Source organism: Gymnoscopelus braueri, assembly GCF_963280865.1.
Source record: "Gymnoscopelus braueri genome assembly, chromosome: 5".
Lineage (NCBI taxonomy): Eukaryota > Metazoa > Chordata > Actinopteri > Myctophiformes > Myctophidae > Gymnoscopelus > Gymnoscopelus braueri.
Genome location: NC_137606.1, coordinates 5,519,051 through 5,532,669, shown reverse-complemented (window position 1 = coordinate 5,532,669; position 13,619 = coordinate 5,519,051). Strand labels below are relative to the sequence as shown.

Here is a 13,619-nt window from a genome sequence, read left to right as displayed (position 1 = left end):
TATGAAGTGCAGTGACAAATATCACCCTCCCTCCCCTGTCTGGCTCCCCTCCCCCGAACACGGACCAATTGACGCTTGGCAAAGCCGGGTGCACCACGGTGGTTTCGAACCCACAACCTCCGCGCTGGTGGGCAGATGCTTTTTACCACTGCACCGCCCGGGCGATTCTTTCTATGCTTTCAAGGCTACAGTAGACCCCCTCCCCCACAGCCCCCTCCCCAACTAGCTAACTACGGACCGCTAAACGCCATCATATTATCAAATATCAGCACTGTACCCACCAATAGGAAACAGTAAGAGCTTTTTCACAGGCCCCGGTGCTGCCATTTCTGGGCCCAGTTGTTGGGAGAGAAGTCTACCTTCTAATAAGCATATCAGATAACCTGGAGTAACAGAATACCAGAGGGACAAACTGTCACGGCACAGAGACAAGACGACAGCCACAACTATCCTTCCATTGGCCAATAGAGGGCCTCAAACTCTGTGTCTGTATTTGCCTTTTAACCACTTGAACCCTATATGCATAATTGACCGGAGATCCCCCAGGGGTCTATGATAAGACCCCCTAATTTTCCCTCGTCTACACCACATCTCTTTGCTGAAAATTGCAGATCTACAACGCGTCGTCTATTAGCCCCAGAATAGGGAGGCTATATGGTTAAAGGTGGCGTAAGTGATATTATTTTGTTAAAAAAAGTGTTAAATAGCTCAATATTCTGATAGTAATCATTGCTATAGAGTGTTTGTTCAGTTACAGGGGTCTACCTTTCTCTCCAGCTCTTTAGTAGACAGAAAATACATTTTCAGGTTCAGGATACCAATTTTATCCAATCAGGGGATACTCACACAGTATACACAGGATAAACAAGTGATCCTGATGACATAAAAACATTTAGCAGAACATTTTTAACTGGAACGCTATGAAATTGAAGCTGATAAATGGGCCTGATTGGCTGAAATTGGCAACCCACCTGAAATGGAGAGACGGGGAGACCTCTGTTACTGAACAAACACTCTATAGCAATGATTACTGTCACAATATTGTGCTTTAACCTTTTAACAAAAAACTAATATCACTTAACCTACCTTTAACCCATCAAGACCGGGAACGTATCTGTGTAATCTTTAAAAAAATAGCAGATATACAAGCTCATAGCGTGGCACCGAGTGCCGCGCTATGAGCTTGTATATCTGCAATTTATTTTTTAAATCGTGAAAAATTTGTGGAAATCTTTTAATATAAAGATATTTCTAAAATCGAACATCCCTGGTCCCTGGAACAAAATATTTTGAGATGGGGTCCACGGCCAAATACATGTAATTTTGATGGTCCTTGACATGAAAAAGTTTGAGAACCACTGATATTATAGCAACTTAAGTTTTTTCTAAAACCGTTAGGATTTAGAAGACATTTGTAGAATCCCCAGAAGCAAAGATTTGAGTGAAAATTTTTCGCTTTAAAGAAACATAAATATATTCAAAGATTTTCACACATTTTCAAGATTTTTCAAAAAATACAAGCTCATACTCGGTGCAGCGTTATGAGCTTGTATATCTGCTATTTTTTAATACTAGCCAAAGAAATCTGAAAATGACACACATGCGTTCCCGGTCTTAATGGGTTAAAGCAGTGATATATCAAAGTGTATTTCCCCCCAGTATCAAATCTGAGGGAGGAGCCTGAGGTGAGCTCTTTCTTTGTCCAAACTAGAATAGTATCTTCTGTCATAGTATCGGCTCTATAGTACAATGTATAGTGTATATTATCCTCCAAACGAGGATCCATACAGGAAAAGCGACGACTCAGTGACAAAAGAATAAATAAAAGATGATAATCGGAAGCAGATATGACAAGAGGCTTTTCGTCAGTTACTGGGAACGTTCTAATATCGGAATCAGATACAACATCCTACATCTGTCAAGGTCAAGGGGGGGGCTGCTGCTTGTATACATTACAGACAGACAGACAGACGGTAAAAAAAAGGGGGGTGGGTTGCGATACAGAGCTGACCTTTTGGTTTTCTACATCCTCTTTTCCGGTGTTCCCCGGCAGACATTGGTGTTTATGCCAAGTTAGCCGTCCATCCCACCCCACCCTCTCTGCTATAATACCTCGTTTAGCCGTCTCTCCTATCAATGGGCCCTCTTCCCCCGGTGCGGGGGCCAAGTGCTTCTCAAGTGAGTGGGTGGTGTTTGTGCGCGTGCGCGTGTGTGTGTGCGTGGGAGGGGGTGACTTGCATTTCATTTGAATGCGTGTCTGTTTGTTTTCCTACGGGCAGAAATGAGATCAGAGGGAGCGAGAGAGAGAGAGAGAGAGAGAGAGAGAGAGAGAGAGAGAGAGACACAGAGAGAGAGAGAGAGAGACACAGAGAGAGAGAGAGAGAGAGACAGAGAGAGAGAGAGAGAGAGATAATGGAGAGAGAGAGGGAGAATGGAGAGAGAGGGAGAGATATACACAGAGAAAGAGAGAAGGGAAAGATAGAGAGAGAGAGAGAGAGAGAGAGAGAGAATGGAGCCAGAGGAGATTTCCCTTCAAAGGATCCGCCCTGGCTTTCATTCTCTCTCTCAGCCTCTGTTACTCTTTGTGTTGTGGCCACACCTCTCCTTCTCAGTATGTCAAGTAGTGTGTGAGTGTGAGTGTGTGTGTGTGTGTGTGTGTGTGTGTGTGTGTGTGTGTGTGTGTGTGTGTGTGTGTGTGTGTGTGTGTGTGTGTGTGTTAGGGCTATCAATTATTTCCATAGTGATTATTCTAACGATGACTTTTGTGATTACGTAATCGATTCATTGAAAAGTGTTTTTTTTTTTATAATAAAAAAAACTGATATTATAAATCGAGAAATTGAGGTTTTATAAATCGACTCAATTTATTAGTCTGATTGACCACTTAGGCCCTATTGGATACTTGAATTGAACACTACAATGATGCCATGGCAGACAATATCCCAGATACAACAAGCTCACAACGCGTCGGATCCTTTCAGTATCGTCTCTGTCGGGTGGAAACCTCTATGTCGAAACTGTTACTTTTCAGGATTTAAATTACAAAATAGCAAAAGTAGCTGATCTACAAGCTCAAGATCTACTACTTTTGATGCTTTCGTGTGACACTGTAGTATGATCAAGTAGGGCGTTCATTTACAGCAACAGTATTTTATAATTGATTAGTTCTGTTCACTTGTGCAACACTAGTGTGTGTGTTTGTGTTTGGGGGGGGGGGGGGGGGGGGGAGCACACACACACACACACACACACACAGTAGGGTTCACGTAATGTTACAGGAAGCCCTGGTGAGTCAGTTTCAGTAACAGATCACTGTTAATCTCCCCCACCTCTGCAGTCATTTAGTCACACACACACACACACACACACACACACACACACACACACGCGCACACGCCGACGGATGCAAAATACATATCGATTACGTTTTCGATTAATATAATTATCTTGAAGCACGTTTTGGGGTTGTTTTTTGGTCATATATCAACAAATCAAACAGCCACTTAAGGGGGTTTTGTTACACTTGATGATTTTGTGGCAAGCATTGAGAAAATAGCAGATCGGCTATTTTCAAATGATCAATTATTTCATTAACCCCAGCATCCGTATTAAGGGGAAGGCTTTCACAGGAAATAGCAGATCGACAAGCTCATTGCTTGTCGATCGGCTATTTTCAGCGAAAGCTTTCCCCACAATAACAGAAAACTGAAAATACACTAGAATAGAGCCCTGAGGGACTCCGGCCAACCATATGGGGGTTAAGTGGTTAAAGCCCTAGCCGACACACCTAAATACAGGAGCAAAACCTTAACGTAAAGGTGAGCACGCCAACAGGTCTGTTCAAATCATACACGTTTATAGCGGACCCCCCGAAACAGAAGAGTTGTGTTAAAAATAAATCTAAATCATTCAAGATTTTCCAAACATTTTCTAAAAATGTTCAAAAATAGCAGAAAGCTAGCAGTGTGGCACAAAGTGACGCATTGTGAGCTTGTAAATATATTTTACAAGCTCAAGATATTTTTGAATAGCCAACACATAAATGGAAAAGGTGGTTAAAATTATTGTGGAGACCCCCAGGAACCCCCCCCCAATAGTCAACCCGGGGCCTGCAAAAGCCGGCGCAGCCCATAACCTGTTGACTGAACGCTACCAGAACAGCCCCTGGTGAGGCTATCAAAAAAGAAAAGAAAAGAAAACAGCCCAGGGGAAAATTCTGACGCCTGGCAGAAAGGTCAGGGCATTTCGGCAAAGAAGAGAAAAACAAGTTTTGATTTTGTTTTTCCTGTCCTTTTCTGTGTGCGGCGTGCGCTCACTTCACTCGACTTGACTCGACTTCCTGCTGGAGGTGGTGAAGGCGTTGTGAACTGGTGTTTTTGCTGGTAAAGATCGGGCCTGATATGAGGGAGCAAAGGAGTTGAAGCTCTGCGTGTTAGAATGCAGAGCAGGAGCACGCCATTATTTCTGTGGATCCCTGACCTCACACGTCCATGGATTAAAGCAAAATAGAATCTCACGACTGAAAATGTTTGTGTGGCCCAAGTCCTAATGTCCTATTTGTGAATCAGTGTGAAAGGAGTTTCCTAAACAATTAGCACAATATGTAAAATGATGATGTTTTAGGGATTACGTGTCTTATTCATGGACACACAGACCAAGGCGGGGAGGCGAACCGGTGCCCTTCTGTTTGCCCTGGCTTCTCTAGCCACTAAACTACGGCTGCGCACATCAATAGTGTCCAGTCATTATACTTCTACTCAGTGAAGCAAACATGGAGACTGCAGCGAGTAACGTTACACCAACGAGAGCTATTGATATCGTGTCGTTGTTTGTTTATATTGTGGGGCGGCACAACACACCTCAGGCAATGTGTTTTATACATTTCACTTCCAATTGTGCTGATATAAATCTTTCAATCTAATTTTGGTAGTCGTGGGTTGCCGGTTTTTGGGCTTGTTTCCTAATGTTGTGTGTGAACCAAACGTTGTCATTGTCAAGAACCCACAGATTACTATGTATGTCCACAGACCCCCATCTGAAAATATTTTGTGCCAAATACCCCATACTAGATTTTGTGTACTTAAAATGTTTCAGAAACATTCCTCATTTTGTAACATTTTGTTCCGAGTGCTATTTTCAAATGGACACGCGCACGTGCGTGCGTGTAGACCTGGCCGCTTGCATCTCTCACAAATTCTGGCAACAGTGCACTAAATCACAGGTTAGCCACGCCCCCAGCAAGTGAGCTGCTCTTCTCATTCTATATCCACCGTTTCAAATGAAAGCTTCTCCACACCTCCATTCTGAGTGGAGCCAGACTGAGGGGCTGATCACGCCAGCCTAGTGCATCTCAGACCCTCATATTAGTCTTGTCAATCTAAGTAAAAAAAGGGCCGGACACAGAAGAAATTGCAATAGTAATGCGATAGAGATGTTATCGGTCCTAATACCCTCCTGAATCATATATTAAAAGTGTACCTTATATGTGTACTGTGTGTGTGTGTGTGTGTGTGTGTGTGTGTGTGTGTGTGTGTGTGTGTGTGTGTGTGTGTGTGTGTGTGTGTGTGTGTGTGTGTGTGTGTGTGTGTGCGCGCGCAATGAACTCATACATTGTCATACTCCAGCTAGAGCTTTGAGGTCGGCTGACCAAGTACTTCCCTCCATATTCATTCTGCCCTGTCAATTGAGTTTTTTAAATCACTATTAACTCTTTCATTGCCATGGACGGGAATTCCGTCCAGTTCTGCCAATGGCTCACCTTGCCATGGACGAGTTTGGACAGAACTTTTGGACAGAGTTTTCCACTAGACGGCGCTGTTGCCTATCCTATGGGTGCTGCTTTCACTTCCTGATGACACCAGACCCGAAAATGACGTTGTTTTAAAAAATAAAAGATGGTTTACTTCCTGTTTATTTCCTGCAGTGAAATGGCTGCTAGATCTCCGTTCCTCCTGCTTTATGGCAAAACAAGCCTCATTGAAACGGCCATAGCTCATGGAACCAAATGGACCCTTACTGCTCCATTTGGTTTCATTTTACGCTCTCAAGAGTAAAACTATTGTTAAACATCTGCATTATTTAATTTCCAAGAAGTCTTACACAATTAGAGAATGTAGAAGAATAGTAACAATAACACAATATTCTCTGGGGTCCTTGAGAGGGTTCCAGGGGGTCCCCAGACAAAATAGGAACCAAAATGAACCTTACAGGTCTGAAAATCAGAGAGAGTTATGGGGGTCTGTGGCCTAATGCATGCCAAACTGGGGGGTCCTTTGTTTCGTTTAATTGACCAGTACAGTTAATTATGCTTTATAAATAAAGTTTGAGTTGAGTTAGCGTCGTTCCCAGCCAGACGGGCAGGCATCGACAATGCACAGATATTATCTTAACGTTGAAAAATACTACGGAATGTTTAGAAGACATACACAAACAGCACAATCCAATCGGTAAAACACAGTTGTGGGGAGAAGTACAGAGTAGCTGTGTCTCTCTCGGTAACACACCGTTGCTTCTCAGTAGAGCGCGCAGCTGACATTCCTCCCCGCACCCCCCCCCCCCCCCCTCACACACTATCCGCGTCTCAACTCAAGACAAGTACATAGGAAGGAACACTAACTTTGTAACCAAGCTTTGCTGTTGTCATCTTGAATTAACCAAACTAGAATCCACAGGGTGCCGAGGGTGTAACATTAGGTTAACCAGCGCCAGTTAAGAGCCTGTGTGTGTGTGTGTGTGTGTGTGTGTGTGTGTGTGTGTGTGTGTGTGTGTGTGTGTGTGTGTGTGTGTGTGTGTGTGTATTGCCTTTTGTTAGGCTATTCAATATTTGTTTTAATTTTTTGAATTAATATTGATTAAATTTGGCAACACTGATCACATGGCCTTGAAGATGAGCAGATCTACAAGCTCTCAACATGTCATGCTGCAAAGCGTTGTGGGCTTGTAGATCGGCTATTTAGATTAAAATGAAGAATACAGTGGGGAAAAAAATCCTGTGCCATCGAACAAAGCTTCGAAGCTCCAAACTACTTGGGTCAGCTCTAAATATGTTTTTAAATGGCCATCGCCCTTCCCTATTCTCTAAATAAGAATAGAAAGGGTTTTGTATCAAACCCTTTACTCAGTATCGTGGGATCTGTTTGCATTAACTACAGGTGTTGAAATGGAGATTTTTTTAACTACTAACTGACTATCAACTGGAGGGCAGAGTTAGAAACCAGGACTTTTGGTCACTTGTGAGCAGAGAGAAGTATCCCCTGATTGTGTCTTGTGCACTTTGGCTCCACTTACTTATGTGAAATGGCCTTTTCACAAATGAAAATAATAAAATCCAATTTTAGAACTCGTATGACTTGACTCACATCTTAATGACTGCCTCAGACTGGCAGCCAATCACTAACTATCAAGCAGATTTCAAAAGGCTTGCAGATAATGTGCAGTCACAGCAGTGTCATTAAAGGTGGGCTGACCCTGAGAGTATTGTTTCTGTCACCATATATGTGCAAATATGTTCATTTTCTTGTCCTTTGTGTTTTGTTTTATAAAAAAAAAAAAAAACACTGAAGTTTATTTGTATTTTTGTCCTAATATCATAATTTTAATACGTTTTTCTTAATATTTAGGCATTGATTATATAACTATCAGTGTTTATTCTTATTTAAACTAATAGTCTTTGTGTGGATGTATGCACATTAAGCCTGCAACGATACATGTATTCGTATTGAACCGTTCGATACCAATGTCTCGGTTCGGTACGCGCTACGAACCGAACGATATCAATATACTTTTTATTTTTATTTTATCAACATCAGACGATGCGCTCTCTGCTCAACCTTACTAGTTTCAATGGATCTGCGCTCAACTATGCAACCTAGACCAACCTAGAGTTGCCTGCTCCTCCCCCCCGCTCCCCCCACACAGAGTAAACAACAACAAAAAAGTTGCGCCGAAAGAGAAGACACGCTGAATGCTACGCTAGGTTAACCTGTTGCAATAATGGCTAATGCCACAGAGAGACCAGAAATAGAAGACCCTACACTATCCAGCAGATCTGGCGTTTGGAGCCACTTTGGTTTTCCAGTTAATTATGACCGGGATGTTGCTCTGACTACAGACGCCTGGACGTCAAGAGCTACACAGAACTACATGACTGTAACTGCACACCATGGAACAGTGGTTCTCAAACCTTTTCATATCAGGGACCCTCAAATTAATATGTATTTGGCAGTGGACCCCCATCTGAAAATATTTTGTGCTAGAGACACAAGATTTTTGTTGTTAGAATGTTTAAAATATTATTCAAACATTTTCAAATTGGTTAGATTTTTGGAAAATAGCAGATCTACAAGCTGACCTTGTAGATTGGTTATTTTATATTCTATAGGGTTAAAATGGTTAAACAGATTTTGATGCCATATCAACATTTTTTTCTGGGGAACCCCTGGAACCCCCTCAAGGACCCCCTGCCTTAGAATATGGGTATTGTTCAATGATAAAACAAAATGCTGAATAAATTACACATTTTATCGAAAAAGTATCGAACCGTGACACTAAAATATTAAATTGAACCGAACCGTGAATTTTGTGAACCGTAATGCACATACATTGAGCCCATCAGAAATTGCAATCGTGATAAGTGTTTCTTTTGGAACATATTTTAGTGGTAGATCATGGCTTACAATTGGAATTAAAATGTGCTCTTGGGCTTGAAAAGGTTGGTTACCACTGGTTTAGACAGTCAACCGGCTAGGTCTTGCTCAGCGTGGAGTGAGTGAGTGAGTGAGTGTGAGTGAGTGAGTGAGTGAGTGAGCGTCTAACCTCCTTTGGCATCGGGCTCCAAGCCGGCAGCGACGGCGTCCCTCGGTTCACAGGAGGAGGAGTCCATGGAGACGCTTCTCTCCCGCTTGGATTTGGTTTTGAGCATCCCCCCGCCGCCGCCCGCGCCGCCCCCGCCAGCCGACTGGCCGACGGCGCCCGCCTTCAGCGCGGGGTTGGCCGCGGAGGAGGAGATGGGGTTGCTTTTGACTCCGCCACCATGGCTCCCGGCCCCGCCCCCGACGACGACGCCCTTGGGACCCCCACCCTGAGACCCCTGCTGCTGCTGCTGCTGAGCCTGCTGCTGACTCAGGTTGGGGATCTGGGATCGGCCTTGGTCGCTGGTCACCGCCTTGCCATGATTGGCCAGTTTATTGTCCGGGTGCATTTGATTGGCTGGTGGATTTGGGAAGGTTGTGGGGTGTGGTACGGAGAGGGTATCTGTGGGGGGGTCCTGTCGGCGGAGCTCAGCGCTGATCACAGCTGACACTGGTGGTAGAGATAGAGAGAGAGATAGTTAGAATTACTCTAAACCAGGGGTCTTCAACATTTTCAGGCCAGGGACCCCCAAACTGATGGGGAGATGGAGCAGGGACCCCCTACCTCAGGGATATTCAACTAGATTAGGCAGGGGGCCACAATTGTAAAATGACTTGAAGTCAGGGGCCACAAGACCGTGATAACAAAACCGTTTGTTGTGTGCTATAGGTCCAATAGGACACAATAATGGACACATTATGTCCATTATGGTAACTTATTGGGGCCTGCTTCATACTGCATTCATGCTTTTTGATGTTTGATAGGAACATTTCTGTGTCAGTTCTTGGTGCACAGGCAAAGATTTTGTGCACGGGTCCCTGACATAGAAGCGTCTCGTATTAATGAAAGTTTTTTTCATTCGTTTTGAGCACCCAGGTGATAAGAGCACAAGCTCTTATGATGTGTTTGAAGTAGATGGAGAAGATGGAAGCTGGACAAAATCCACACAAAACTAATCAACATAAGGAGCACAACAGGGGTTTTGAGTGCAGTTCATCCATCACGGACCATTAATTTGTAACTAGTGGATGTTGTTAATAACACCAAAGAAATTATTCTCCTTATGCATCCATTAGAGCAGTGTATATCAACCCTGGCAAACGTCCCAATTTTGGGCCGGGGCTACTGCTGAGGTGTGCCGCGCCGTTTGAAGGAGGTTTGAAAAAAAATCATTTTGAAAAAAAAAAAAAGGTGCAAACAGCCCCGAGGTGAAAAGGGTGACAACATGCTGTTTTTTTTTCGGGTCAGGTGTCACACTATTGCCCTATTTGGATTCAAAACGGCTAGTGGAAGCTGAAAAGCTACAAGTTTGCATGTCTGAATAATGCAAAAACAGAAATATTTGTTTGCATTTGCTTTTTTTCTCCCCCATATATTTTCATGATAAAAAAGTGCGTATCGTATCGAAATCGTATCGAAGTTGTGTGCCCAATATCGTATCGTATCGTTTCGTGAAATGTGAAAATCGGCACACCCCTAGTGTGTGTATATAGATATACCGTATATATATATATAATTATATATACCGTATATCTAGGTGTGCCCTGGGATTTTATGGCTATGCCAGGTGTGCCTTGGCACAAAAAAGGTTGATAGACACTGCATTAGAGTGTATGCGTTAGTTTTGTGTGGACTTTGTCCAGCTTCCATCTTCAGCCACTTCAAACTACCCGGGTAATAAGAGCACAAGCTTTTTTCATTATTACCCGGGTGCTCAAACTAATGAAAAAACCTTTCATTCATATGAGACGCTTCCATGACAACCAAAATTCAAAATGTTCATCCTGTACAACCAACATGCATTTAATTTTACATTGGAACATGGAATATGTTTCAGGGACCACAAGAAAGCTCCGCTGGGGCCGGATTTGGCCCGCGGGCCACCAGTTGAATAACACCTCGTAGGGTGGGGGGGCTACAATATTGTATAATTATGTATATAATTGTGTTTCATATGTATAAACATTAACATACCATGTTATTGTGCATTCAATACTAAGCTATTAAAATAATACAGATTAATATATTCATGCTTTTATTTTAAACATACATGTACAAGGTACAGTGAGTAGGGTGTCCGTACCAATGCCATTTATAAACATACCTTGTTATTAACAGAGAACCAATGTCAATACTATCAACAATCTGTTGAAGCCTTCTGCTCTAAACCGCTTCTGATTACTCTGCAGACAAAAGCTGAAAAAAGGAGCACTTCAACCTTACTGTATGTCCATATAATTATTGGTCCTCACTAATGTTCAATATAAGATGGTATCACTTACGTCTACTCACTGTGTCTTATTGGTCGGCTATGGACAGATCAGAAACCTGCCTACCAATGACATCATTGATGGGGTAATAATAATGATGGTTTGAAATCTTGTTCAGAATCCCCACCGATGATGCCATTGGTAGGCAGGTTGCGAAACTGTTCACCACCCACCTCTGAGACACATAGCGAGTAGACAGAAATGGTACCATCATTGAGCATTAGTGAGGACCACTAAAGGTTGAAAATGGGCTCTAAATGTTAAAATATGTCTGTCTTAGCAGTCTTCACTCCGATCTCAACGCTCATAACACTTCGCAATGTGATGCGCTGTGAGCTTGTAGATCAGCTATTTTCTGTATTTTTGAAAAACTATTTGAAAACAACATATTTTATTAAAATCAATTATTTTGATTAACCTCTGCACCCCCTTTGAGTGATTGAATCGATTGATTGAATACTTTATTTAGAAGTTTGCAGAGAAAAAGCACATGAAAGTACGGTTTAAAAACAAGGTCAACTAAATAGGATTAAAAAGCCCATGAAAGCCTTACACGGCTTGTTTCAAATGGGGTCCTTTTGTACTCAATTCGACGTAAAACCTTTAAAACTAAGTCACGGACTTGTGGAGTGCCATTCGTTTCGGCCGGGCTCCGGATCAAGGCTCACCTCATCTCACCCGGACGCTGGTCGGACGCAGGGCCATGCTGCTGCTGCTGTGGAGGACGCGTCACTGACCGCATGCTGCCCTGCAAGGGGGACAAACAAGAGGAGAGGAGGCAGCACGTTTAAGCCCAGGATGACAGAGAGAGACCCCAGGAAATTCGCCACCGTCAACGCCACCTACAATTTACAACGCAGGCCTTTAGCAGAGATGCTCGTATCCAGAGCGAGACCAACATAAGCATGAACTCTAGTCAACAAACAACAAGGTAATTAGTCACATTAACCCTTAAAGACCGGGAACGCGTCTGTGTCATTTTAGATTTCTTTGGGCTATTCAAAAATAGCAGATATATGAGCTTGTAGATCTGCTATTTTTGAAAAATCGTGAAAATGTGTGCAAATCTTCGAATATATTGTATTTTAAAGCAAACATTTTTATCTCAAATCTTTGCTTCTGGGGGTCCTTGGAACAACATATTATCAGAGATGGGGGTCCACGGCCAAATACATATCATTTTGGGGGTCCTTGACATGAAAAAGTTTGAGAATCACTGATATTATAGCAACATACGTTTTTTCAAAAAAACTTTTGCAGAATCCCCCAGAAGCAAAGATTTGCACACATTTTCACGATAAAAAAAAAATAGCATATCTACAAGCTCATGAGCTTGTATATCTGCTATTTTTGAATAGCCAAAGGAATCTTAAAACAACCCATTTAGGCCTGAGGCTGATTCTAAAAACCTTCTGAATCCTGAAGTTTTCTGAATTTCCCGCTCTAAATGGGTTAAGTAGATGGCATGGCATAGAGAACAGTTTAGTACCTAAAAGAAACTATAGGATACCAGGTAAAAAATGAAGCTAGCATCTGTCTAAACGTGTAATAATCTGTAATCTACAATATTTGTATTGATTGATTGATTGATTGATTGAATGCTTTATTTAAAAAATCAAACAGCACGGTCGTACAATAAACCACTTGGGCTACAAGGATAACACAAAAACCTCCTGGGAACTTGTTTCCATCGTGGTCCTATTTATTCAATTCATCAACAGAGCATAGAATACAATAGTCATTAATTCATGTCATCGACAAATATAAATAGCCAAGAAGAAGAAGTAGTAAAAGAAGAAGAGAAGGAGAGATGAAAAGAAGGAACGTTGATGCAACTGTCCCTTTAAGGGTGAAGGAGAGCCACCAGAAGTGAAGCGGCGGTCCCTCCCCCTCAGGCCGCTTGCAAACCACAAAAACTCCACCACACACATTCCACTATACTATCTCTAGCAATACCTCTCTCTCTCTCTCTCTCTCTCTCTCTCTCTCTCTCTCTAGCAATAAGCGTCCAGCACTTACTCAGTGGTGTAAAGTAAGTTCATTTACTCAAGTATTGTATTTAAGTACAATTTTGAGGTACTTGGACTTTACTGGAGTATTTCCAATTGTCTATACTTTTACTTCTACTCCACTACATCTCAGAGGCAAATATTGTACTTTTACTCCACTACAATTATTTGAAAACTTTAGTTACAAGTTACTTTGCAGATATAAATGATTACATTATAAAACATACATTAACCACTTAAGCCCTATTTTATACCTAGGCTATTTGAAAATAGCCGATCTACAAGCTCACAACGCGTCGCATCACGACGCGTTGTGAGCTTGTAGATCTGCTATTTTCAAACATTTTAGTACTTTTACTTTTGGTACTTTAAGTACATTTTGATACCAATACTTTTGTATTGTAAATTTTGAATTCCAGACTTTTACTTAACAGAGTACTTCTACATTGCAGTATTGATACTTTTACTTAAGTAAAACATTTGAGTGACT

At 42.2% G+C, this 13,619-nt stretch overlaps 1 protein-coding gene across 1 annotated transcript in view; it reads right to left on the bottom strand.

The window, feature by feature from the left end:
* The window catches only part of bcl9l (bcl9 like), a 61,244-nt gene that overhangs the window by 19,344 nt on the left and 28,281 nt on the right, over positions 1-13,619 (bottom strand). Inside the window, exons 2-3 of the mRNA XM_080428830.1 lie at positions 11,789-11,868; positions 8,815-9,300 (exon numbers count right to left, since the gene is read on the bottom strand). Coding sequence (XP_080284956.1) covers positions 8,815-9,199 — 385 coding nt within the window. The 5' untranslated portion in view covers positions 9,200-9,300; positions 11,789-11,868. The remainder of the gene's footprint in view (positions 1-8,814; positions 9,301-11,788; positions 11,869-13,619) is intronic.